Source organism: Hirundo rustica, chromosome 4 (genome assembly GCF_015227805.2).
Source record: "Hirundo rustica isolate bHirRus1 chromosome 4, bHirRus1.pri.v3, whole genome shotgun sequence".
Classification (NCBI taxonomy): Eukaryota; Metazoa; Chordata; class Aves; order Passeriformes; family Hirundinidae; genus Hirundo; species Hirundo rustica.
Window position 1 is genome coordinate 39,907,207 of NC_053453.1, and position 26,695 is coordinate 39,933,901.

Sequence of the window (26,695 nt, forward strand, 5' to 3'; positions counted from 1 at the left end):
TTTAAAATAACTATTTAATTTCAAGAGTAGGTAGTGTCATGACTTTTTGAAGTTGTGTGTGTTGGGTTTGCATTTTCCAGGAGAAATTGGTTTCAGTCCTTTCTGTTTGCTATAGAAACACAACAGTAATTTCTGCCGAACTGCTTTTCGGAGGTAGGCAGCTGTGAATCATCCAGTAGCTGCAAGGGGCATCAGCCAAACATGTCCTTAGTGAAATAACTAGAAAATTTTTTCAAACTTTGCAGTTGCCTCAAATGTCACTGAATCACACAAGAGATACCTAAGGAAACTTTCACTGGCAGAATGGTGTTTTGGTCTGTTATATGTACCTGAGAATACATCACACAAGTAATAGGAACAGTACTGTGAAGTTGATGTTTCATTATTTATATGATTAATCATGCAATATGTATGACTTTTCAGAAAATACATATAGTGGCACAGCTGTTGTTGTAGTAAGAATGGAAGGGACCATAAAAGAGTAATAGCTATGACAGATGAAAATGTGAGCAGAGATGTGAGTTCCAGTTTGTTATGCTCACTGTTTTGGTCAGTAATCTATAGCATACAAATATTTCTGTAGTAAATAAAATACCGCTTTTCTATTATCATGCAAATCCCTTGTGTGGGAGTAATCTCTTGCAGGAGCGGTGCTGAGCAGGTGTGTCATCCTCTCTCATTCCCACACGGCTCCCAAATCAGAATAATTTGTGCTTCTTATAACCAAGACATCCTGGAAAAAATTAACAAACATTCCCCTTGTACAATATTAAATTAGCATTCTGCATCATCTGTGGCCAATCCCAGAAAACATTTGCATCTTTATGAGATCAGCATACATATACATCAAATTATTAAGCATGAATATAGAGGTTTTTTGTTAAGTGACAGTCTTTTAGTTTGTTAAGTATTGATGGTATTTAAGCTGAACAACTGGAAATTTCTGACTTACAAGTATTTAAAAAATCAAACCTGTGACTATACTTCCCATCTATTCTGTCTAGTTGCATATTTTATGGAAACTTGTGCAACCATTTTTGTAATGCTTTTTGCACATTTTCCTCTTTTCCTCCTTTTTAGGGCTTCCCCAATAATGATGCCAGTTTATACACATTTCAATTACTTTGGCTGAATACTTTTTTTATCACTTTATTTAATGCCTTGTGGATGAAAGAAAACAATTTTTTTGCATAAAACTACTTTTATTTTGAAGAACTGTGTCCACCTTTTATCATGCTAGTTTAACATACCCCAGTGTGCCAGTACCACCACAGAATTGGAACAGTAAAAATATCGTGTTTAACAGTAACTTCTATCATGTTTATTCTGCTTTCGTGGCATGTGTTAAAGAAGTGCATCACTATCTGATACATTTACGTAACATTCTCATGGCTTGCACAGACAATAATTTTATAATTTTGTTTGTATAAAGGGTGTTTAATACCAAAATTCTGAAATAGTGTTTGGCTGTTCTCCTTCTCCAGCTGACTCTTATTCTCATTAAGTGATTTATGGTCAGTCTGAAATATAGATATTGCATGCCTAACTTGAATTAAGCTCTGAGAGCTGCGAATAAATGCTTTTGTTGGAGTGCAGAATAAAAGCATTTTGTTTTCGTTATAAAAAACACAAAACCTGTGATGTGATAGTACTTGGCATTATTCTGACAGTTAAGTCTATGATTCTTCAGTGCAGTGATCATGTTATTGTATATTTGTGCACAGTAGTCTTGGTCATGGATCAGGTTCCAACTCAAACAGTTCATGATGGCTGTGTTGTGAATGCTAGCCTCCAGCTGTGAGTAAATTCTGACTTCTGTGTCATGTAAATATTGCTGTGCTAGTCAAGTATCCATCAGATGAAAAAAGGCAGTATGGATTTTTGTGTTTGCTTTTGTTCAGTCTTAAAATATATGCAATCCCTCTCTGGAATGGTATCACTCTCAAAATGAGCCTGTAAGGAAACTTTTGCACATCAGTTTAAATAGAGCATTGTTCCAGCTAATCATACACTGCAAAAGAAGGATCTTGAAAGTTAGGGAAAACATCTTTTCCCGTCCTATATAAGAAAAACTTGAGAGCTTGGTGCCAATAATTTAAAAAAAAAAAAAAAAAAAAAAAAAAAAAAAAAAAAAAAAAACACACAGACAGACAACAGCATAACAAAAAAGGAAAAAATCACAGATCGTGAGGTCTAACATTGATCAAGAACATGGCCAACAGCTACAATGGACTCTTCTCATTATTTTCTGTCTATGGGTAAAATTTCCAACAGAAGAAAAAGATACTCTCTTTAAGAATTATTACAACCTTAAGCTCCATGTATAGAGAATAAGAATTTCATATTACTAGGTGACCAAGAGAAAGGAGATTAGGAAATAGCTGAAAATTATTTTTGTTAATACTGCTCTGCTTGTGCCTAGCAGATCCTTGACTGCCCACCTGAGGGGGCAAAACGTGTTAGTAAATGCAAGGAAACAACCTGAGTCTGTGTGGCGGATAGCTGGAGGTAGGAGCCAGGGTCACAGAGTACCAGAAGAACTGAGATAACAACAGTTTTTGGACTAATGTTCTCTTCCACTGAGAACTAAGGAGCATTTTAACCATTCTGAAAATATCATCATGTTCTGCTTCACCTAAGCATTTTAAATGGTTACAAAAATGCTCATTTTGCTGTAACCAGTCTATTATGGAAGTGTAGAAAACAATCACAGGGGGTTTTTTGTTTGTTTTTGCTAAGGACAAGGGCTCTTTTGAATATTTTGATAAAGTTCAATTTCAGCAAGCTTAAGTATTTTCTTAAGTCTCAAAGATAAATTAAACTATTTTGTAGAACATATTAATTTAGCATGTTATGATCACAATTGTATGATCATTTGTTCTGAAAAATGACATGCCAAGAAAATTACATCAGTATAAAATCCAGCTCATATATTAGCAGATTTCTTTATAAAAATAGTGATATAAATTTTTTTTCCTCAACAGTAAACAGGCAGAGTGCATTTCTCTGTGCATAGAGATATGTGCATTTGCAGTATATCTTATATATTGTAGGAGATACACATCCATGGGCTCTATCATTTTGGAAAGCACTGCCTTCTTACGGACTTGAAGCTGTTGCTGTAAGGGCCTGAAAAGTGTGTGCAGCATCTGTCATGCCTAATATGCATGAGCAGTAGATTGCAAAAAAAGAGGTTACAGTCTCAACAGTAAATTCCTTCCCTGGTGCAAGGTAAGGTGTGGTTTTTAGATGCTGGAAGGGGACATGGACTGTCCTCCTCAAGTGAGAAAGAAGGAACAAGTATAGATTAATTCATGTGTAAATGAAAACAGTACATTCCTAACATGTATTTATGTTGATGTTTAGATCTGAACAAGACAAATTCTCATGAGGGGAAAAACACTTTTCTTTTGTCCTTGGTCCTTAAATTGAACTTCAGATTGCAAGATGGAAAAATGAGGGAATTGGTCTAGGAGTGAACATGAACCTGATTTTCTAGTTCAACAAAAGACTTGTTCAATCATGTTGGTGTGTGTGAAAGATCACATAGAGTGCTACTGGACTGTAAAGGCATGGCTCTATACAAATTCAGCACAGGTGTAAACTATTTAGCCAAATGCAAAGCACGGTGACCAGGTCTACAACAAAGGTAATGTCATTATTTTGAGCAACCAAGTATATCACATCATTCATTCAACGAGTGATCCCAATATTTTAGATGTTGGGTGGTGTGTTTAGGGTTGACTTTTCAAATTGCATCAAGTATGCCTTTCCACTCCCTGGTCTTGGTATGTCCAGTGGACCTGACTATTGACAGGCAAACTAATTCAAAAATAAATTGAGTGGTCACTAGGGCTTTTATCAAAGAGGAAAATATTATCACTGTTTCACTTAGATTATGAAGATGAGAGCAGATAAACAGGGAACAAAAAAAAACAAAAAACAAAACAAAACAAAACAAAACAAAAACACAAAAAAAACCCCAAACAAACAAACAAACAAACAAACAAACACACAAAAAAAAGGAAAAAAGTGTGTCAGAATTATCCTAATGTAGCAGGTAGTTGTTCTGGTCTGGTGGATATACTGTGCTGCAATATCTGAAGCAGTGCCCCTGTTGTGATTCATTATCACTATATAGCACGACTGGAATTAATAACAAAAGACAATCATAGACTGATGATAGAAATCCTGGTGTTCCTACGTGGTTTTATAACTAAGTGGCTAAATAACTGTTTTTTGGAGATAATTCCATTATAGAGATAACAAAAGTAACCTTTACAGATAAGTAGTTACATAATTTAGTCTGGTAGGGCATTATTGGCCTAATTCTCTGCTTATCTGAACAGATAAAATTTCACCAACGATGACGATGATGTTCCCATTTATTCTAGAAGGGAGCTGGGCACAGTTTTAAATTGTCTAATGTTGTCTGAAGTGCCTCCTTGTCTTTGCCTTGTTAGAATCAGTTTCTCACCGGGGTTGTTTCAAAGGCAGCTTCGGGCAGCACAGCTGGTTTTTGTGGCCTGGGGACTGAGTGTGGCATCGGGACATAGCAGGGTGCTGGCTGGCATCTAAGTATGTAACACAGCGTGGTCCTTATTCTTCTTTTGTAGGAGAGTGCCACATAATTTTCACTGATCAGTGGTCTTTGTCTCTTGAGCACTAGCTGAGGAATTGTGTTTCTACAACCATAAACGCTGTAATTGTGCCTGCCTTTACTTTATGTGTGTCATGCAGAGCTGTTACTCAAAAATCCCACTGACTCACCTCATGTACTCTGCCCATGTGCCCGGTCTGCCATAACTCAGTCTGCAACAGACTTTGCCAATTCCTATTTCTCAGGTTATCTAAGGTTTTTGTATGCAGCATTTTTAGTTGACAATAAATCCAACTGAGATGCCTTGTTTGTGCAAAACACAGTTACTTTATTGTGCCAGAGGAGGACTGTTAAACATTGACTTTACTTTCATTACAGGAAAGAAAAGCGCAAAATTCTCTGAGGCACATGATGTTACTCTTGTGGATAGTGCTGTGCAGGGCCAGGAGCTGGACTCGATGATCCTTGAGGGTCCCTTCCAACTCAGCGTATTCTGTGATTCTGTGAAAATAACAATGTTTATAGATCTCTTTAAGAAATCAAGGCGACAGTTTAGAAAAAGGGCTAGCTTTAGACTCCTCTGAGTTCCTCAAAGCTCTGACTTCCTTGAAACGCCATATTACCAAGGTTTCTACTCATAGGAATAAACACAGATGGAAGGATTTTCAAATTCTATGTTTGGAGAGGGTAAACTCCATTTGGAACAGGGTGGGAGGATTTCCTCATTCCTAGGGGAGTCCTTTCTACAATAGGTTAGCAGCTACTACAGCATAACCATGCCCAAATTATTCCACTCCTCTAAGTAACAAAAACATGCATTGGAGAAGGCACATCAACCTCTTCCAGGTAAACTCCTTAGCTATTAGGTTCGATGCTCCTTTCTCACTGTTGTCTTGAGAACCTGGTTTGTTTATTTGTTTGTTTGGGAGGTGTTTGTTTTGTAAGAAAAGGCAAAAGAGGCCAATTCCTTGATCCCTTTAAATGATGAAAAAAAATACGATGCAAAGACTAGCTATCTCACCTCTTGCAAGTTTTTAAGAAACACCACATTTGAAACCAGTCAGCTGGTTTTATTGGCCCTGGGCCTGGACATGCGTTTCTGTATTTGATTAATTCTACTAGGGCTTAAATCATATTTTCATCTTGTACTTTGGAAAACCTATAGAAGTACCACAGAGATAGAGAGAACCTTTGCAGTGCTTCTTCTGAATAAAATTTTGAAAAAGTTACTGCATTCAGCAAGTAAAAAAAGTTACCTTCTTTAAAGGAAGCATATTATATTCTGTATCACCATTGTACCAAGCTGAATCTATGGTGACATGAGTAGCTTGTAATAACTGTGAATACTTCTGTAAAATCTTACTTAATGTAATGTTGCTCAATGAAAAATTTTTTCTCAATTAGTAAAACAATTTTTTGTATTCTGCAAATAGCTGTGTTTCTGTGCTATTTTCAGTTCTTAGCATGAAACGGTGAAAATTATGTCATGTGTGAATGCTACCACATAAGCAGAAACTTTCAGACTCCTTACATGAAGAAAGACTATCACTTCCAGATGTAGCTATTAGGAGGTTTTTGAGTTTGCTGGATTTCTTTAAATTCTATTCTATCAAAGCCCCTCAGAGCAATTGGGACAGTTGATAATATAAAGTAATAAGAGAGTCATTCCACAAGATTTAATAGGAAAGTATCTTAGAGCATATGAGCTAATGGACCAGGCTGAAGTCCATAAATCTGTTTTGTTATATTTCTAAAAGATCCTCTTTAGTTTGGCCAGAAGATACTATCTTTGTGAAGTAATAATGTGGCGAAATAGAGTATATGCATGCTAAAGAATAGACTGACTGGTCAGTGTTGCCTCTTTTCTTTTACATGTACGAACAAAATTTAATGAAAAATAAACAAAGGAGCCTGTCTACTGAATTCTGGAAGGAAATGCCTTCATTCAGGTTGCAGCCATGGCAACAATCCATGGAATTCAAATGTCCCGTGCTGTGAATCAATTCAATAAAATGATGATCTGGCTATTTACTGCTCCCTGAAAGTCTCCCTTATAAAGATTGATTCAATTTTATAGAGCACAATATAAACAGGTATTAGATACTTACCTTCTGCAGTTAGAACATAAAGATAAAGCAGGAGAAACATGATTAGCACGCTCTAAGTTATTAATCCACGTTAATAAAACAGGGCAAGAAACCTGGTGTTTGTAGTTCAGCATAAAAAATGCAGATTTTTCATAGGTACTGCACATCTGCGTGAGGTGTACTAGATTAATCAGGAATTTTGGGGTAATAGTTAAACTGCAGACAAAGCTTTTCCCATGCTTCTTCTCCGTGTCCCTTTCTAAACAGCAGAGAAGGACAGAATCTTTCTGAGTGATCCACAAGAGGAGCATAACCCAGGGGCTGCTCACCTCATGACTCTGTGAGACCACCTGCTTGAGGAGCTACATGTCATGCACTGAGTCAGTGCTGTCTTGTGTCTATTCCTTTTGCTTGCCACCCTTCTTTCACACTTGCCTGAGTTCAGAGGTTGATTTTTCAACAAAACTAAAGCAAAATAGACAAGCAGCATCTGAGAATTGTGTGGCACAGCTATTTTGCTGTGGAAACTGCAGGGAGAGTTTTTGTGTCCAGTACTTCAAAATTGTACTTATGTCTGATTAGTCTTCTGAATTGCTTTATTTTCTCTCCAGGAAGAAACCTAAATAATAAAAAGAGCTTTCTACTGCAATTAAAGCTGGAAGAGGACTATAGAAAATTTAGTGATAAATCTCCCAACAGTAAAAACAGTGTAACACAGATTGCAGTAGCTAGAAAAATATTTACCAAAATGGTGGCAACACGAGTGAGTTCAGACCTAACAGACAGTTAACCAGTACAGTTCTGGTTGGGTTTCCAGTCTGTTTTGATGTTTTCTTCAGTTCAGTATGTTAGTCATGCCACTATATGAGGAGGACACCATGAATTTTCTGAATATTATTTTTATTGATCCTGATTTCACTCAGTTCTGAAAATTTCCTGGGAAAAATGTCAAGCAAAACTACATATAAAAGCCCTTCTCAATTATTATTTTAAAGCTTTTATCACTGCAAGTTGACAATGGTTGCAGTGGGAAATAATACATAAAGAAAAGGTCACAAGCAGCTCAGTTTTAGAGCATGCTGTTGGTAAAGAGGGGATAGTAGTGATATTGCCAAACCTAGGTTCCCAGATTTTTGCTCTTGACTTAAAAATAAATATACTTTTAAGTGTCTTCATTAAATAAATTACTTTTTACTTGAAGCCTTGGATTCAATGGGTTCAAACTTTTTTTTTCTAGCCATGAGAGTTAGAGAAGTTATTTTTTTATTTGAAATGCAAACTGCAAATCCCTGATGGTAACATAATGCTGAGAAACTAAAGCTTCAAGAAATATACTCAATATCTCAGGGATTGTGATAAAATCACAAGTGTTGGCTGCAGTGAATATTCTTAAAGTTTGCGTACAATGATTTTGCAGTCTCACTTCTCAACTGCTACAGTACTTCCAGGAGCTGGTTACTGGCTTGACTATCAATCAATGCCAGAATTCTTCAGTGGGTTACGTCTGGTCAGTAAATAGACTGATGCCTTTCAGTAATGTCAAGATTCTGATCCATACTGAAAAAGAAGATGGATGCAAAAGCAAACATAACCCCAGGAATCATAATCAAGTGGAAAGGTTTTAAAAATAGATTCTTATATATATAGAAGTTTCAAATTTAAGAGTATAGCATTTTATATGATTGCTATGCAGACATCTTGGCACATAGTTTGGGGCTGTACTCTGATGTTTAATATCAGCCTTTACCTCTGACTACTGTTTGCTCATGCCATGGTGCATGAGCAAGAGGCTGTAAGAAGAGGATTCTGCCTGCGTTTTGCTGGAAGCCCGTAATATTAAGATCAGCTGCAACTTGGATGAAGAACCTCAGGACAAAACACTTTCACTCTCATTGAAGTAACAATTCCTTTAAATTGCCTTTGCCTTCTGATAGATACACCTTTTTACACCTTTTATTTTACACCTTATTATTGAAGGCAGCTAAAACTCTCCCAAAGCTGGTGTATAAGGTGATTAAGAACATCCAAAAATATTTGGACTGTTGTGGCAATGTAGTAGAAAATAAGTTATCATTCAAAGTGTCCCCAGCAATTTTTCCCTAAAATGTGTTAGATTTCTGGATAATAATAACAACCTTTTTGAGGGCACCCTGCTTTCCTTCTTCAGGAGATCAGCCATTCTTCAAAGCATAGAAGTTTTAGCTAAAAGTTTCTAAGGTTCCTAATACTGTATTCTGGCCTAGTCGATAACTGCAAATGATAAAAGGTTTTCTCTCAGCCTTTGTGTTGTCTGGCTGCATTGGAAACTGAACGAAGATATATGAGATGACACAGCAGGCTTTTTAATCCTTTAGAAATGGTTGGCAAAGTCACCTCTTTACTTACAGAAAGTATAACATATAAAGCTGGAGTATAGGGTTTGGGTTTTTTTTTTTTAAGTGTGTGTCAATTCTTTTTGTAATCTACTGTATTTTCACAGTCAGGGGTTGGGTGAAGGACAGTACTTTAACATACTGAGACATGTTTATGGCAAGTTCAAAAGCTTATGAAACAAAGGTGCTGATAATTGAAGGAGAAGCAGGAAAACAAAGAACCTTTGAAAGGCTTCTGAGGGTTTTGCTTAGAGCCCTGCCTGGAATTTGCTATGGTTAGAATGACATGCTAGGAAATGGTAGGGATGCTAGGAAAAATAAATCTGAAATGCTGCATAACACTGAGTAACATGTTGTAGTCAAATTTATATGAGAGGTCACTTTAAAGCTTGAAAGACACTTTAAGCCATTCTTTTGTGAAAACCTAATTGAGATACCAAATGTGTGACAGTAAGACCCAGAGCTGATCTTCTATCAGCTTCTATCAGGTTTGAGGAAAAGTTGATTGACAGAAATTTTTCGCAGTATGAAAGGTCTGTTTTTCACACCTTTTCACTGCTTTTCTGCACAACCTGCAAATTTTGCTGTAAACGTGTTACACGTAAGGCACCGTCTCTTAATTGAACAATACATCTCGATAGATGAGCAATATCTATGACAAAATATGTGCAAAGAAAAATCTAGTGAACTTAATTCAGAATGGAGTCTTGGTCAGATACTTTGCCCTGCTTGTCTCCTTTCAATCAGTAGCACAGATGCAAATCCTATAACTTGAAATGGAAGCAAACAAGGCTTCAAACTCCAGCATTCCCTATTCCCCTTAAATTTCTGTGCAGCACACTAGCATTTCTTATCAGATACAAACATAACTGAGAAAATGGGATGTAACCTCCTTGTTGACTCCAGATAAATAAATAAATAAATAAATAAATAAATAAATAAATAAATAAATAAATATTTTTTTAAAAAACCCACTCAAATTACCAGCAAGCTGACTGTACGCTGAGTTATCCAATTCTGTCCTCTGGGGGCCACCGCATTGCATTTCAGTGAATCAGTCTGAATTTAGCTTCAGCCCAAGGGCTCTCACAGGCCCCAGAGTCCAGTATCCAGGCTCCCACTGGTGATAAATGCTTACTGGTGTGACACCCTCTGAATATCTATGGTCTAATAATACTGGCTGATGTCCTGACCTATGAGCTTCTGCTTTTACCTTCCGTTGATTTTGGGGGTGAATAAATGTGGTTCTTTTGAGAGACCCAGACAACCGTCGATGGCAAAAGGCACAGAGCCTGCTCTCTCGCCAGGGGGATATCACGGCTTTATTCTTGGGGGTCCTGCCCCCACCAGCCGGAGCTCTTACTTAGCTCCTTTCCCGTCCCTGTCGGTGCCAGAGAGACTGAGACCCTCACTGTCCGGTGGCGTTTTCCCAGGGGATGGGCCTAGAGGCAGGGACGAGCCACTGCCCAATCAGGGATAAGGTGGGAGTGGAACAGAGTTGGGTTACATTCCAGTGTGGGGGGATGGGCGCGGCCGAGCAGGGACAAACCACGTGATACAGTTTCCAAGGGGAACAGGGGATAAATAGAAAAACATTACAAACCCCAATATAAAAATGAAACTCAATATAAGCCAAATTAATGCACTACAACAAATAGAGGTGTCTTGGTGCAGCTTCAGCTGTATTATACACAGGGGTTTTTTGCTAAGCTAGTATAGTTTGTGGATATTTGAATAGTTAAGACAGGCTTTCAGAAAAACGACACACTGGGAGCTGACAACAGCATTCAACCACAGCGTCTTATCAAGAAGGAGAAAATATAAAAATGAAATCAATATGCTAGAGGGTGACCACTATATAATTAGGAAGCTGCAGCTTTATTCTTGTCTCTAAAGCTGTAGAAAGCCATGGATACCATTTTATTTCTACATTCCCTCAGCCATTGCTTATTTTTATTGAGATACCCTGCTGGTTCACAGAATCCTACTGATTTTCTTCCACTGAACGAATACAAGATGATACATGCCATCTTCATTTTTATTGCTAGTCTACCACATTTCAGAAACCACCTTTCCTCTCAAAAGAGGTGGTAATGTTTCCATGGGCAAAATATTATTTCTGCCACTATTTGTACAACGCTTTGCATAAAGTTCTGTGGGGAGACCACCCCATTTATTTTGGGTGGGTAAGAGAAGGGTTGCCATGGGAGCCTGATGACTGAGGATTAGAAAAATGCGTGCATGTGACAGTTTCCTACACATTGCAAACAACAATCACAAGTGATGTGCAAGGTTCCTAAGGCTGAAATGCTGGGGTTACATAGCACCAGTTAACAATGGCTTAACAATATATCCATCTTGTTACATTTTCTTACTCTTCAGACTGTTTTCTTTCTGTGAAATAAGGTACTAAGAACAAATCTTCTCAGGCTTTCAAATAAAAACCCAAACTTACCTATACCATGATTTTGCTAAGCCTCCTAACCTGCAGTGGGGTGCCTGCTTGTGCAGGATGAGAGGAGGTAGGATGGGTGTGCTTTGGGCTGCTGAGGAGCGGGAGGGTCATCTGGCACATCAGCCTCCATGTGGGGCTGGCATATGAGTATAGGCACAGCAGTCCTTCCTCTTTTTTGGGATGGCATCTGCAGTGCCTGCATCTTGTCAGCATCCATCTCACAGCATCTGCAATGCAGAGAGTGAAGACAGAGATCTTTTCATAGGGCAGTTCATCATGCTGACTTTGGATTCCATGCCATGCGATGGAAGTTAGACTTTCCCACATTTTACAGGCTAGGAACTGGCATGCCTCGCAGATCTGGCCCTCGTTCACACACAGCAGGTACAAAATCTGTAGATTTCAATCATGCCTACGTGGAATTGTGTCCGTTTGCCTATGCCATAATAATTAGTTACCTTATAGACCCTCTCTAATAAGGAATGCTCAGAATAGATCCATGCACATATACAAAGTGTAATAGCAAGTCCATTGTTCTGACTCTGCAAAGAACTGAATCATTAGCAAACATATTTCGGGTGAGATTTTCTTTGTCCTACAAGGCTGATCACAAGTAGAAGAGTGACCATGTGTGTGATTAGGGGGAATCTTGGTGGAAGGACCAGATTTGCTGTTAACCAAAATTTATGTCAAGAGCAATTTAAACTCCACTGCAGTCTAATGCTGTATTTCCAGCCAAAAAGAATGTGTTAAAAACATTTGAAGCTCATCATTGATATATGTCTTGGAATTATTTCACTCTGCAGCCATAAGGAAATATAAGGAACAGGGTGTACTCATATCTGTAAATCTGATTTGGACCTATACTTCAGTAAGAAGCATGATAAAATTAAAAAGAAAGCCGTCACTCCTACTGCTGAGGATTTGTTTTTTTAATTATTATTTACTTTGTTTCCTCAATCACTTTGCTTTACTCATTTGGCTAGGAGGCAAAGGCATTCCCTGCTGATTTATCTCCGCTCAGCCAGAGGCTTGTGCTACTTTGCTTGATTCCTTATATGGTAGCGACAACAGATTCTGTCTGACTTCCAAAGGGCTCCTCTCAGCTCCTGGAATGCAGCAGAGAAAGAGTCCTGCAGAGGCCAACAAAGACAGTTGTTGCATTAATACTAATAAGAACCAGAAAATGGGCTTTCCCACATGTGCTGAAATTCCTGCTTTTACTGCTATCTAAATCACCACTTTTCCCTTACTTTATGGTAAGGCTACAAACTGTTTCCCATTACCCAGCTGAATGGTCTTTCTTGGTCCTGTTGGAAGGCCTGTTTTTCATAAAGTTTAGAAAACATCTACTTCGTCACCATAAAGTTTTTATGTTAGTGTATGGCTTGAGAGTATGCTGTCATAGTATCAGTGGATTAATTATAGCACAGAAGAGTAATATGTTAGAGAACTGAAAAACTTAGGATTTCCTAGATTTTATTTAATTTTTCTTGCCTATTTGAGCCAACACTCAACTTTTCAGTGGTCTGAAACACCTACTGATAATAATCTGATTTTTTTTCCCCCTTTAATGAAAATACTTCAGGTAATAGTCTTATCAAACTCACCAAATTTAGAAATGGCCTTTATTGGTGACATACCAAAATCCAAAGGATTAAATTCCTCTACCAAGCAGGGTCTCTAAAAGGTTAATGTGGAGTTGGAAATTAATTTCATTCCAAATACAGAACAATAGTGTGCAGTGGCATAACTTTGTGATAAGCATTTGTTAAAGCTAAATCCTCACTAAGCCCTGCAATTGTTTTCCTTTGTGCTAATGGCAAGCTAACTCCCTCTTGCTCCCCCTTTCTCTCCTTCTCTCCTAAAAGTAGCAGAAAACAGGTTTATTGTTTGCTAAATATGGCACTTTTTTAAAAACTTAAAATCTCAGTTCTCATTAATATGTTCTTTTCAATGTTTCTGACCTTCATTTTTAACAGGAAAATGTTTTGTCTATCTGAAACCCACAAGTTTAATATCACTGCTTGCTGATTGCCATTTGTGCCATATATAGTAAACAAAAAGAATTTAAATTATTTCTCATTGCTGCTGAGTGTATGTCTTGACTGTCTTTGTTCACAAGCAAAAAAATTTAAAAAATAAATAAAGAGGCCTGTTGTCACTTAGATACTAACTAATGCAGAGAAATGTTCAACAGTTTACAAAGGAAAGGTAAAGCCTGGGATTCCAGGGGAATTGATTGCTTCACCTTCATACCAGTGATTTTTAACAGGACCTAGGCGCCTTGGAAAATGGACCTATCTACAAATACTTGATACTTTAGAAAATCTGTTCTAACTTTGGTGAATGCTGCTTGAAGAGACTGCTGTGAGCTTAGTTTTACTGAAATTACTTCTGCTCTCTGCTATAAATGAGTACTACCTTGACTTGGAAGCAGTGCCATCCACTTTTCCTTTACTATGGTTTCTATTTATTGATTACAAATAAGAACGGCAGTTTCCCTCCTCTAGCATCCTCTTCCTCCTCCTCTAGTAACCACAAACACTCAGGCTTGGCTTTTCAAATACTCCGCCTTTCAATTCTGAAGAGCCAAAGGGTTTCAGAAATTCGTATGTGCTTTTTGGATTCCTGGGTTATTTGATTTTATTACAGATTGTGACTAGGCTGCATCAAGACCTTGTTCAATGGAGTAGCAGGCAGAAATATACTGAGCTGCCCAGATTCAGTCTGGTTTGTCAGTGAAGCACACTCTACCACTTCTGTACCAAATAAGCTCTCTGCTGTAGAAATTTACAGCAGGTATCTGAGCTGAAAGCTATCCTGTACCCCTGGATTTCTGAAAGGTTGTGTCACGTTTAACTGACTTTTAAACTAAAGTGGTGTAGAGTCAGTGGTGAATATGTCAGTCAAATATCCATTTGTGCCATTAACTGACTGAGGCAATTTGAAGAAGAATTTGGGGCATGAGCTATTGGTCATGTTATAAATACTTCCATCCTTCACCTAATGGCACCATTTTTCAAGATATCTGTCCTCTTGTCTTATAGTAGGACTAATGTTCTCAGCAGCAGTGTGTTCCTAATGCAGATGCTGTTGGCCTTGAGCGCTTGTTCTTTTTCTTGAATCTTAGCTCTTAAATAACTCCTCATCTTGTTCTTTCTTGTAACTTGACTGGAGTTAAAAAACAAAGTAAATGGTTTGTTTTCCCAAGGACTTACAGCGCTTCCATGACTCTTCAGTAAACATAATCTCAACGTTACTCTTGTCTAAGTGAAAATTTGCCTTAAGTTTCAGGTCATTGCTTCTCATTATGTGTAATCAACAGGAATGTGAGCCTCCCAGCCTTTACAAGGGCTGCAAGTACTCGAGTTAAAAATCTGACCTTCAGGCTTGTAAAACCTGAGAAGTTTGGGGATTCTAAAAAATAGGCTTTCACTCAGTTGTCATGTTTGAAAAACAGATATAATATACTGAACTCAGTTGAAATTGCTGATAAATGTAACCACCTTGTAAATTCTCATGATGGGATTGAGATTAAGATATTGCCCATCCCAATAAAGTATGCTTTTGATCTCTTTTTCCTTACTGTGGTTAAATTTAATCCAAAACAAAACTGGTTTTCCCAGCAATATTGGGAAACATTATCTAGAATAGCCCTTTCCACTCCCTGAGCAGGTGCGGTTCTTGCCTTGCAATGTTCCAGGAGTCTTCTCACCACCGGGAAGCCCCTCAGCTAAAGCTTGTCCTTAGCCATGGTTCTGAGCAGGGAATATGGAAAGGTTTCTTCTTGCCTCTGTGTTTAAAGAGGTTCAAAAAAGTAACTGTATTGTGTATTACCTTAGGTTTAATTTATGGGATAGGTAGTCTGTGTGTTGAGGCAGTAAAGAGTTAGATCCTCAAAGTCATGCTAAAATTAGGTGCCACAAATAGCCTATATGAATTCCCAAAATCCTGCTTAACAAACACAGGTTGTGTTGGGAGGCAGGAACAGGAGGGGAAAGAGAGCTGTTGAGTATTTTCTTCAAGTAATTCTGAATGCATGTTTTGTAGGCTGAAAGCAAAACTACATTCATGTACCTTCTTCCTTCCATTTATAGGTTTTTCCTTGAAGCTCAAATCCAACAGAAAAATAATGAAAACAAAATGAGAACTAAGATTTATATAAACTTCACAGGTAGAAAAAGTATTGAGTATTATTTCAAGTTGAGACTGAAAACTAGATGCTGATGGAATCCCTCTATACATGCAGCCACTGATAAATGAAAAGTTTGAAAGTCTTTATATGCTCTTAAAATAACTATCAACCTTGATAAAGTATAACTAGGGTTGTTTCTCAGCTGTGAAGAGTTCAGATTAGGCTGCTTTACCAGTAGGCACTGATGTTGTAACACTATTTTTTCTATGCCTTCTTTACTGCAGTGTTCCCGCAGTATTAGTTCTGTGCTATCTCTGGTTTAATCATCATAATAATTAAAAAAAAGACATGTCTCCTTCACTTTGTCAGGGACTGAAAGCTTACCTGGATGAGAGAAGCTGTTTATAGGGTGGCTGTGCTAGATTTTTATTAAAAGCATCAGAATTATTTTGTGGTCTATTGACTTGCATTTTTCTGATGACTCATTTGTATGAGCTGATGTAATTGGGTGTTTCCTACCCTTTCGATCATAGGTAGATAGAACTCCCTGCTGCTTTGCTTTTCTATTTTTTCTGTCCTCTGTTTCTCCTCCCAACTCACCTAATGTTATTTTTGCCTGTGAGGGTATGAATGGAATACAGGAACATAACTGGGTTTGCTGCATTTGAAGAAAATTTTCATGGTTCACCAATATGATAGTTCAGTGGTTTTGATCTGATCAGCCTTTATAACTGACTTTGCCTGGTTCTGAGTGTGTTGCTTCTTGTGTAACCCTCTGTGGAAGAGTACACAGATTACCTCCTAGCAGGGGTTATATTCGCATTTTTCCATGTAAAGACAATCACAACACAGTAATGCCATGCTGAAATTCAGTCAATCTATAAAACCTTTCTATGGCAGTGTTGACTTGGAGAGTTGAGACTACAAGTGTATATATTCTTACTACAGTAAATTACTAATATGCTAGTTAGACCAATTTTTGTTTTTAACAGACTTTCTCTGTGTTTCAGGGTTGAGGAATTCCTTGGAGTGACTACTGACACTCACTCAGATGTGGTTTTCTTTATTTCCCAGTAATACTGGAATGCCTGTCTATTCTCAATGAAGTTTGAGATGAGGACTCACAGTTGTTGGATTTGGGGCTTGGGGTCTTTGTGATGGGCAAGGTTCTGGGAGCAGGGAAATAGCTAAAACAGGCCTCCACTCAGCGGTGTGTCCCTCAGTGAGGTGTGGCAGCTCTGCCCACAAACCAGCCCAGCTCTGGAGGGCTTCAAGGCACTCACTGGCAGTTCAGTGCAGAACATCATTATGCACCCAAGCTCCAGTTGTTTTCAGCTAAGATATCCCACAGGAAGTGCTTTTTAACTTGGAGTGTTCTGTAATCTGTACTTCTGATTCTCTCTTCACTCCTCTGCCTGTTGTTATTCCTCAGTCCATGTGTATTCCCCCTTCCCTCCTCCCCAATTCACTTGAGGACAGTCTTTTGAATCTCTCTAAGCCTCTATGTATTATCTTTTGCTATTTTCATTGCCATCTATTTAATAAACAAAAATTTCCTTTTTTTCTTTTTTTTCCTCTACATCATCAAAAGGCATTACCTAAATTCTAACTCAGCAGTCTGCTGGAATTTACTGCCTGCAGTATTGCCAGTTTGCTTTGGTTTCAGTCTGGATTCCTGTCCTGGAGAGTCTGCCTGTATCAGCAGCTCAACTTAATACCTTCCCACCATTTGCTACAAATACCTCCTTCATCTTAGCTGCTGTTGTATTCTTTCTACTTGCATACAAGCATGGTATTGCAATATGCATTTTTATTTCTTTATTTGTTATCTAAGATTGCAGGCACTCTTCTCCAGTATGTTAAAATTTTACAGTGCCATGCTGTCTCTCCCCTCCTCACTGCATTCAAGTTTCATGAGCAGTGAGTTTCTCTCCTTTTGGTGCAAATACAGGGGAACAAGGTTTACTGCTTGGATGCATGTAGTTTCCATGTAATCACATCCACAATGTGCTTGGTTGAGTAGCTTTGCTTTTCCACAAGAGTGTTCTGTGTTTACTCGCGGCCAAAAACTCAAGGTGCGTTCTCCTGTTGTTTCAACCCATCTTTGTTGAGCTTTATAAAACTATTTGTTTTGTCTGTGTGTAACTGTGCTGAAATGAACCCCTTGGATACAACAGACAGATCAGCTGTCCTTGCTCTGGCAGTTAACTTAATCATAAGCTCATAAGCACTAATTTGTGCTGGTTTTAAATAAGAGTTTGGGCGCTTTTTTTTCTTTTTTTCTTTTTTTTTTTTTTTTTTTTTTTTTTTTTTTTTTTTTTTTTTTTTCTCTTTTTTCCCTCCTCCCATTTTCTGCTACTTTCCCCATCTGGCACTGTAACATTTGTTGTTATGTTCCAGTTGGAAGCACTGTGGGTGGAACTGCACACTCAAGAGCTGGCTGAATAGCCCTTAGGCCACTGTGAACAATTCTGTTTCTATTGTCAGCTGTCCTGTTCAGTAGCCTCAGTCTGGGATTCTTGGGTGAGGGAATGGTTGACTGGCTGTCAGTTTTACAGCACCTCCTTCTTCCCAAAGCTCCATGGTTCTCTGAATTCAGCATTTCAGTAGCAGCTTGACGTTTGTGTAACTGCACACCAGTGAAGAGTTGTTATTTTGAGACTGCTTTACTACACTCTCCATTTAACTCTTTTCATTCCAGGCAGGCTATTGTTACTTTTATAAACCCCAAACCCTTTTCCCCCCACTATAAATGGATTCCTGGACTCCGTTATTCCTTTGAGAATGTGTCTAATGTTGTTGAAGATCAAATTTAAAACATTTCCATTTATAAATTACCCCATATTACAGCATCTTCCTTTAAAGATGCTGATGGAAATATGTAATCCAAAGTCATCTAACTTGTTGCGCTGTGACGTATGAGCCCAAAGGAGCCTGATGGGCATGTGCTTTGTGTGTGTGCGCTGGGTCTGGACCATCCCTGCCTGGCACAGACAGACACTGGCAAATATGATAGGAGCTTTTTAGGGTTAAACTGTTCATAGTTCTCATGGCCATTCTGTTGCAATGTAAGAATGTTTTCCAGTATTTCTCTTGGGACATCAGCTGTTCCTTAAAAATAATATCCTAACTTTAATTTGTTCATTTTTGGAGGAAGGTAGAAGGCCCAACAGCTTGTGTCAGTGAATATAAACTATAATTTTTATGCAGTCTAGAAGGTACTTGTGTTTCTTCCTAGTCATTGTACCATATATTGGTTTTTTCCCCCTCTGGCTTTCCTTCCCATTCAAAGCTTTCCATTAATCTGAAAAACTACTGGCTGAGAAAATCGAGTATCACTCTAAACTCATTATTTCAGAGACTGTTTTATCCGCTCTCATCCAAACATGAATAAACAGAAGAGAAAAAGTCAGGGGAAATTATCCATGGCCTGGATACCACAGGCATCATGTGAATGGTCCCTCTCCCTCGGGAGGAAGGGTTTATATGCCCACAGAGGGAGCATGTCCCATGGTTCCTGGGAAAAATCAGCAAATCTGTGGGACCTCACAGCAAAGCTCTTCCTGTTTTGCTTTGCTCTTAGAGCCCTGCTGCTTTCCATATCCCAACTCTGGCCTGTGCTGCTGTTTCTACCCAAAGGCACGCAGATATTGCCCATCCTGCCGGCCTCCATCCCAGATACAGTCTCTATACAAAATAAGGTTGTTTGCTGTATTAAAAGGCTGTTCTCCCCACTGCTGGCCAAGAGAACTTCACCTGAAGCCTGTTTGCACAGAAGGGGAACAGGATAAGAGTGCAGTATTGACCCTGCTCCAGCTCTGGTCTAAGTCCCTGGATTGGTCTTTCCTTGGCTTTCCACCGCACTGATGTGCTGCAGGATGAGAGCGGCTCTTTAGCCTGGAACTAACAAAGCACCCTGCATGTCACCTCTGTCCTAACTGCATTTGCACAGCTATTTGGAAAGCTGCATTTCCAAACCTCATTTTCTTTACTTCTTGAATCAATTTAGAAGCTCTTCATGAATTCATTCTGTTTCCTGGAATGGAAACTCCACTGTCTGCTGACACTTTTGCTCTAAATGTCAGTGATATTGAGCTTTGGCATGGATTGCGCATAAATTTTCTTCCGATGGGAAAAGACACGTGCTAATGAGCACCCAGTTATCCAGAACATTTTGAAGACAAAAATACAGCTGGAGGCAGTTCTGGCACTGTATTTCTTCACTATTTCTACATTTTAGTTGGGAACATCTTATTACAGTGTTTTGTCATATGAAACTATTCAGCTATATCTATGACTAGTTTGTTCTGGCTCACTTTTTTTCCTGTTAATCATGTTGGACTTTCTCAAGGCTTGTAGAGGGTTTTCTCTGATCTCACTGCACAGACCTGCATGGGGTTTTTTTCCTTAAACCATTAAGCTCCCCCTGCCCACAGCCTCGGGACTGTAACTGCACACACAATCAATTCCAGTGTTGTCCCTGTGGCATTTTTCAAATTTATCAACTTATAGATGCTTTCCTTTTCATATTTAGATGAGATTGCAGAAGCCTTAATTTTTTTTTTTAAAGTATGGGCACTGTCCTTTTGTTTGCATTCAGAATAAGCGATTGTAGTAAAACCATCCCAAGCTATGTTGTTGATGCTTTTTTCTTGAAGATCCATAGAAATGGAAATTTCTATGGAAATGCTGAATTTTCTCATACCTATGTGGAAAATTATTTTTCATTAGCTACTTACCCCTCTAACATTTTTCATCTTAAAAACTCTTGAAAAACAGTCATTCTCAAGTTCTGCCTTTTCCTGACATACTGTCTTTTGCCACAATTTTCTTCCTTTGAGTTGTAGTACTTTTTCCTTTTAAAGTTTGCTTTTGTAAAATCTCTTAACTAACTAGGTGCATCTTGTCTTCAACATGTCTGTAACTAGTCATTATTTTAAGAGTTCCAGTTGTGTGTGTGTATGTATATATATCTATAGAGAGAGAGACAGAGATACTTATATGTGCCTCATGGTCTAGATTACTGTAGAAATCTTGATATTACATACCATGTCCATTACTTCTTAAATAATGTATTGGCATCTTACTGCAAACTTCAGGGACACAAAATGTGTCAGCTGGTCCCCCCTGCTTTAAAGGTAGTTCAGCTAGCCTCCATTGAGACATTACTGTGAAATCCACAATGCACAATCAGTTGTGAATTGTACATCTTTTTAGCATTTCTGGCTAGACTGTTAAAGAGGAAATAAATAGCACAATTTTATTTAGTCCCACACGCTGGTTAAAAAGGATTATTGAGCAAGGGACACAAAGCTATTCTATTTCCTTCAGCAGAGGGACATCTGGGTGCAACATCTTTTTTCCAAAAAGATGGGTGTTGTCCATCCAGAGATACCTGGGGATGTAATGTGGTTCTAGATCCCTGATTACTTGAAAGGAATCAAACTCATTAAAAATTCTGTGATGTTTACCCATGGAGAGAAATTAATATTCTGGGGTGCAATCTATTTGACTAAAGATAGATATTTACTCTGGAATGAGATAACTGTCCAGAGTACATGAAGAGAAATGCTTATTTTCATTGGCATTGCCCTTTATGACCAGGCTAGGCATTTAACAGGCAATTTATCATTGCAGGGCTGTAATATCAGGTCATCCTTACTAGTCTCAGTTCTTCAGTGAGACTATTTACATGTTAAAGTATTACTCAGCCTGACTAATGGGGCCAGCACTGAGGTTATGTTGCAAGTAGAGAGAAGAGACGTTTCCATTAGCACTAAACCTCATCTCACAAAAATCACTGGAGACTGGCACTTCCCAGAGGTTCTGCTTTCTTTAGATTATCATCCCTTCTTCCAGTAATTGATTCCAAGCAGTTCAGCCTCTGTTATTTAGTGGAAAAGAATCTGTCTTTTTCAGAGATTTATTCATGAAAGCCTGTGCTTAGGTATCAGGTTTTCTGGGTAGAGTGCAAGCAAATAGATTATTGGAGACTTGAGGGAGTTAACATTGTGGAACATGGGAGAATGTAACTGAAGATAGTGCAGTGGTGGAGGGGCTCATGTATGGGACACAGAAGAATGAGGAGAGGGGAAAATTAGTTAGGATCAGGATACTTCAAAAACAAGGAAGTGGATATAATATCTAATGAGGATAAACTCAGCCAAAATCTCTAATGGCCCACTTACTTGAGCTGGACACTCTGTTCTGATTTTAGATGTTTTGTGATGAGTAAACTTCTATAATACAGTACTGTCCTGTGAAACAAGAAAAGAGGAACATGGTTTCAGCTAAGTGATAGGTTTCTGTTTGGATTAGCATGACAATTTTACCCTCAGATGAAAGAAAATTGCATTATTTTATCATGTTATGCCCCATTCTGTGCTCCATTTGGTACCTCTGCCACTCAGTTCTGCACTACAGTGGCACCACTGTGTCTTTCCTACTAAACAACTGGCATTTAACTGAGTCTAACTCAACTCCCCAGACTGAGAACCAGAAGAAGCTGATCAGGACATGAAAAAGAAACCACAGAAACATACCTTGTGGGTCCTGTCCCATGGCTGTGAGTTGTCTAGGTCAGGTTTTGCTCTGATATAGGCATGAAGATAGAAACTATAGAAAGTCAGTAGAAGCAAATAATTTATAGTGAATGTACTCACAGTTGTACAAGCATTCACATACATTGATTTCTAGCTTAAAAATATTCTCCAAAATATGGATTTTGTTATCAATATAGGACTATTTCTGCATCCCTTTATAAATCTTACTGTACAAGTCCTTAAGGACATATGAATAATCATCAAACCTGTGTATATTATCTGTGCAAAGGCACAGATCAGCAAAGGATTGGTTTATATCACCTGCATTTATTTGAATAGATTATTCTGTTCTAATACCCTTAATATATTATTGTACTGTTTAGCCTTCCAGTCTGGTATCTCAAATTATATTTTTACAGCATCTTACCTCATTCTCATTTCTTAACACTCTACCACTGACTCATTGACTACTAAACTTTCTCAGTACTTAATAGGTATACCTAAACCATAATTTTGAAGTTAAGACAGTTTTGCATTCTGCATGGAGCCTCAGGGAAACTGATGAGCTTTTCTCAAGTACCAGCTAATGTTGAAGAAGTCCAGATTCGCCTCCTTTCCATCTTCAAAACCCTGTGTGCAGTGACGTTGAACTCAGTATTAAAAAAAGAAATCGACCTGTTGGCTTTTTGCTAGCATTTTGATACTCCTTAATTCATAAATTGTGCAGCCACAAGGAACCCTTACAATCCTATCTTGCTGAAGTGTAAACCTACCCAGATTTAATTTCTGTTTGAGTCTTAACCCTCTGTAACAGAGAGTTCATCACTGGAGAAGCTACTCCAGCTGTTTCAGTCTTACTACTAAAATATGTGCCTATTTCTAAGTTAGAATTTCTCTAATTCCTTCTCACAGCCATTGGATCTTTTTATACCCTTGTCTGCTGTCTTGAAGAATCTACTATCAAAATTAGGATTCTTTCAGAGGAACTGTGGGCTGTGATCAAGTGACTCCGGTAGCTTAACTGTCCTGAACACGCAGGACTTCCACAGAAAGACATATTTTGATGGTAGAAGAGTGCAATACTCTTCTAAAGATTAATTTCATTGCAGAATCATAAAGCATGGTTTGCTCATATTAAGTGCAGTGTTCATTTGTCCTGTAGCCCCAGCCTTTTCTCAGGAGGGAAAGGAGAAACCCTCTCCTTTGATAGTTTGCATTATTCGGGTTCCATTATTTATGCTGCAGGTGACTTATGTCTGGCAGGCATTTTATATAGCTCCTACCAGCTCACTCAAGGGAAGCTTGCCTTGATCTACATCACAGTTTAGCTAACTAAAGCCTAAGAGGTACCTACCCAAATTTTGGTGACAGTACCATACAGGTTATTGAGAAGTATGAGCTTGAGATGCCTCAGATGTTGCTTTGTGATAAGCCTAAACAGAAAAATAGCTGAACTCAGTGAGGGTACTGCTGATTACCAGCTCCATGGAAGAATGTTAGTTCACTCTCAAGATAGCCACATGGCTCTTGTAATGGATTAAGGACTCACAGTGCTATTCTTTTAAGCAGGCAAAACTTGCGCTGAAATTATTATTAGTGAGATACCTCATCAGCATTGTAATGTCCAAGAAGGTTTTCCTCACACAAGGAATACCTGATTAGATACCAAATGAGTTCTGTCTCTTCACCACCACAACTTGTTTGAAATGACGGTGGGAATTCAATAGAGAGTGGCAAAGCCAATCTGTAATTTATAGAGGCACCATGGCCCCCATGGACTCTGGCTATGTGCAGCACTGAGGCAGAGGGCTGGTTTTGAAGGGACAGAGTCCTTTCCTGCCAGGCAGTGCTGGACCCTGCTGGACCTGTCAGCCACAGCTCACTAGGGAGGTCAGAGGACAGGATAACACGGCGCAGCACCTGCCCAAGGAATGATGGGAATAGTTGCCAGGTGGTTGTAGAGCATCCAGCCATGCCAGCTCTGTACCTGCTGTGTGCATTTGGCAGCACTCATTTGTCTTGGGAAAACAACCCCACAAACTATTGCCAAGAAATGCTTGCAGGATGGTTAATAACCTGTGGAACAAGGTTAGGTGGAATTTACTCCACGCATAGGATGTTGAGGAGATAATGCAATAAATACTTTATAGCTTTTCCCATCAGGAATACTTCACAATAGTACAGGTTTTCTATAGGAGAAATTAAGAACTTGTTTAAATATAAGATGTAAATGTCTGTTGGGTTTTTTAGTCTACTTTTACAGGTATGGGATTAAAATTTCTTAGCTCTACCTCTTCTCTTGAATGCTTAGATCCCTACGTGAAGATCCATCTGATGCAAAATGGTAAGAGGCTGAAGAAGAAAAAGACTACAATTAAAAAGAACACTCTGAATCCCTACTACAACGAGTCTTTCAGCTTTGAAGTACCATTTGAGCAAATTCAGGTAATGTCGAACAGTGTTTTGTCTTTTCTCTGCATTCCATTTCTCAGCCCTTATAAATATTTAACAGGAATCTTGTTAATTATCACATGTGCATGCCTTCATTAGCACCTAGGTGCCAGCCCTGTACTACATTAGATGAGTGTGACTGCTTCAAGAGGGAAATGATAAAATGGGAAGTACTTAGGAAGCTTTGATTCAGTGAAAAATGGATAACTGACATTTTCTGTTAACAGAAATGGATTTGAGAAAAAAAAAATCACAGGGTGATAGTGAAGGAATGTGCCAACAAAAAGGTATAGGGATAAAAGAAAAGCCATATATAACATTTTCTCTAAATTATTTAAAATAATAAATTGGTATTATCAGATAAATTTGTGTTCCTTATGCTTTTCTTTGCCCTGTTTTTTGAAAGCACTGCAGCACCTCTTTAAAGTAAAACACCTAATTAATACACAGCTTTTTTTCAATTATTCACTATACTTTGAAAACTTTTTCTGTGATTCCTGTGTCCCTTGGAAGAAGGCATTTGGGTATCTCAGGGGTCAGTACTGCAGTACCTGTTCTCTTAGTGCCTCAAGAGAGCTCCAATAGTTGTCCAGATGCAACTCCTAGAGCAGAGTATCTGAAATTAAGGATCTCAGAAGTCAGCACAGGGAGATGGAAGTCACCTACGTTAGCAGTGGGAAATACCAGGATGAAGCATTGTGTAAATTTTTTCAGGGACTCAGTTGCCTATATTTGAACTACTGGAAGGCAAACAATCTCTCATGAGAGAGGATTAACTTATTTTGATGTTAACTACCTTTTATCTCAAGAGAGAAGCTTTTTAAACCATCTCAGGAGGCATTTGGGAAAATAACTCCATGCTGGCTTCCCACCTGGCCATGGAGCCCCAGGACTGCGGAGATGTTAAGCAATACAACAGCTTTTCTGGGTGGAGCTGAGTGGGGAAAAAGTCCTTTCAGAGGCCACCCAGTTTTAATGACTGTACTTTAAAACATCTGGGAATACGTCCTTCTGTGGATTGTAAGAGAGGTCATGGTATAAATTAGGTGCCATGCTTTTAAGCTTGTAGTTTAAAAGTATAATGTATTGAAATTGCTTGGACAAAACTTGGAGCCCCCTCTTCACTAGATGAGAGTATGGTATGGGTTTTCACAGTGTGTATCTTGGATTTTGATGGCCACTGGGCTGGAGAGAAGCCTAGGAGCCTAAAATGTGTGCTTGCATTTTATTCAATTGGTACTAACAATGATAATAAGATTAGACCAGGTGAAGCATGAGCACTGTGACTTGGATGTATGACTAGTCCATTTAGAATTTCTTCATGCCCTACTGCATGTACAGGTATCTGGATTCTTAGGAATCAAAAAGTGGGAAATCCAGTGGGGGCTAATTTCTCTTGACTTTAATGAAAGCAGGTCTGTGTGCTTGTGAAAGATTTCATAACAAGGATTAAAGACCCAGAGGCAAAAAAAGATTAATTAAATCAAGTGGCCGTTTAGGCAATGAGTGTCTTGATTTCCAAATAGGGCAGGATTGAGGAATGGTTACCTCCAAATTACTCTATCAAAGCTTTGGCGTGGTTAGGCACATTTTTGGTACTTGACCATCTTGCCTTCTAATTCTAAGTCATTTTTTGAGGTGGATATAGTTTATTTTTTAAGTATTGTGGTTTAGGTGTTTTTGTTTGGGTTTTTTTTTGGGGGGGGGGTGTGGTTTGGTTTTTTTAATAAGTTTATTAGAGTGACTTTTTAGCTATCTATTTGACTATATAGCCCCAATTTTAAATCTGCAATTATGGACTTTTGTCATTAGCCAATGTATTTTGAGGTAGTTATAAAAGACTATATTTAGAAGTTACTTCATCATGGATACTGAAGTGATTTCATCATTAGAAAAACACATTTTGAATGTTATTTAGACTTAATATGGTAGGAATCACTGTGACTTATGTGCTGTTCATGTAAAAGTCATTAAGCAAACTTTCACTGTCAAAAAGTAATGGTATACAAGTTTCTTGATTGTTGGAGAATGAAGAGAGGTCATGCACAGA

General features: G+C 38.4%; 1 protein-coding gene across 3 annotated transcripts in view; it reads left to right on the forward strand.

Annotated features, from left to right (window-relative positions):
* The window catches only part of SYT1 (synaptotagmin 1), a 350,331-nt gene that overhangs the window by 318,289 nt on the left and 5,347 nt on the right, over positions 1-26,695 (forward strand). For all 3 annotated transcript variants that reach the window (XM_040062361.2, XM_040062359.2, XM_040062362.2), the window contains one exon: positions 24,506-24,639. In XM_040062361.2, coding sequence (XP_039918295.1) covers positions 24,506-24,639 — 134 coding nt within the window. The remainder of the gene's footprint in view (positions 1-24,505; positions 24,640-26,695) is intronic.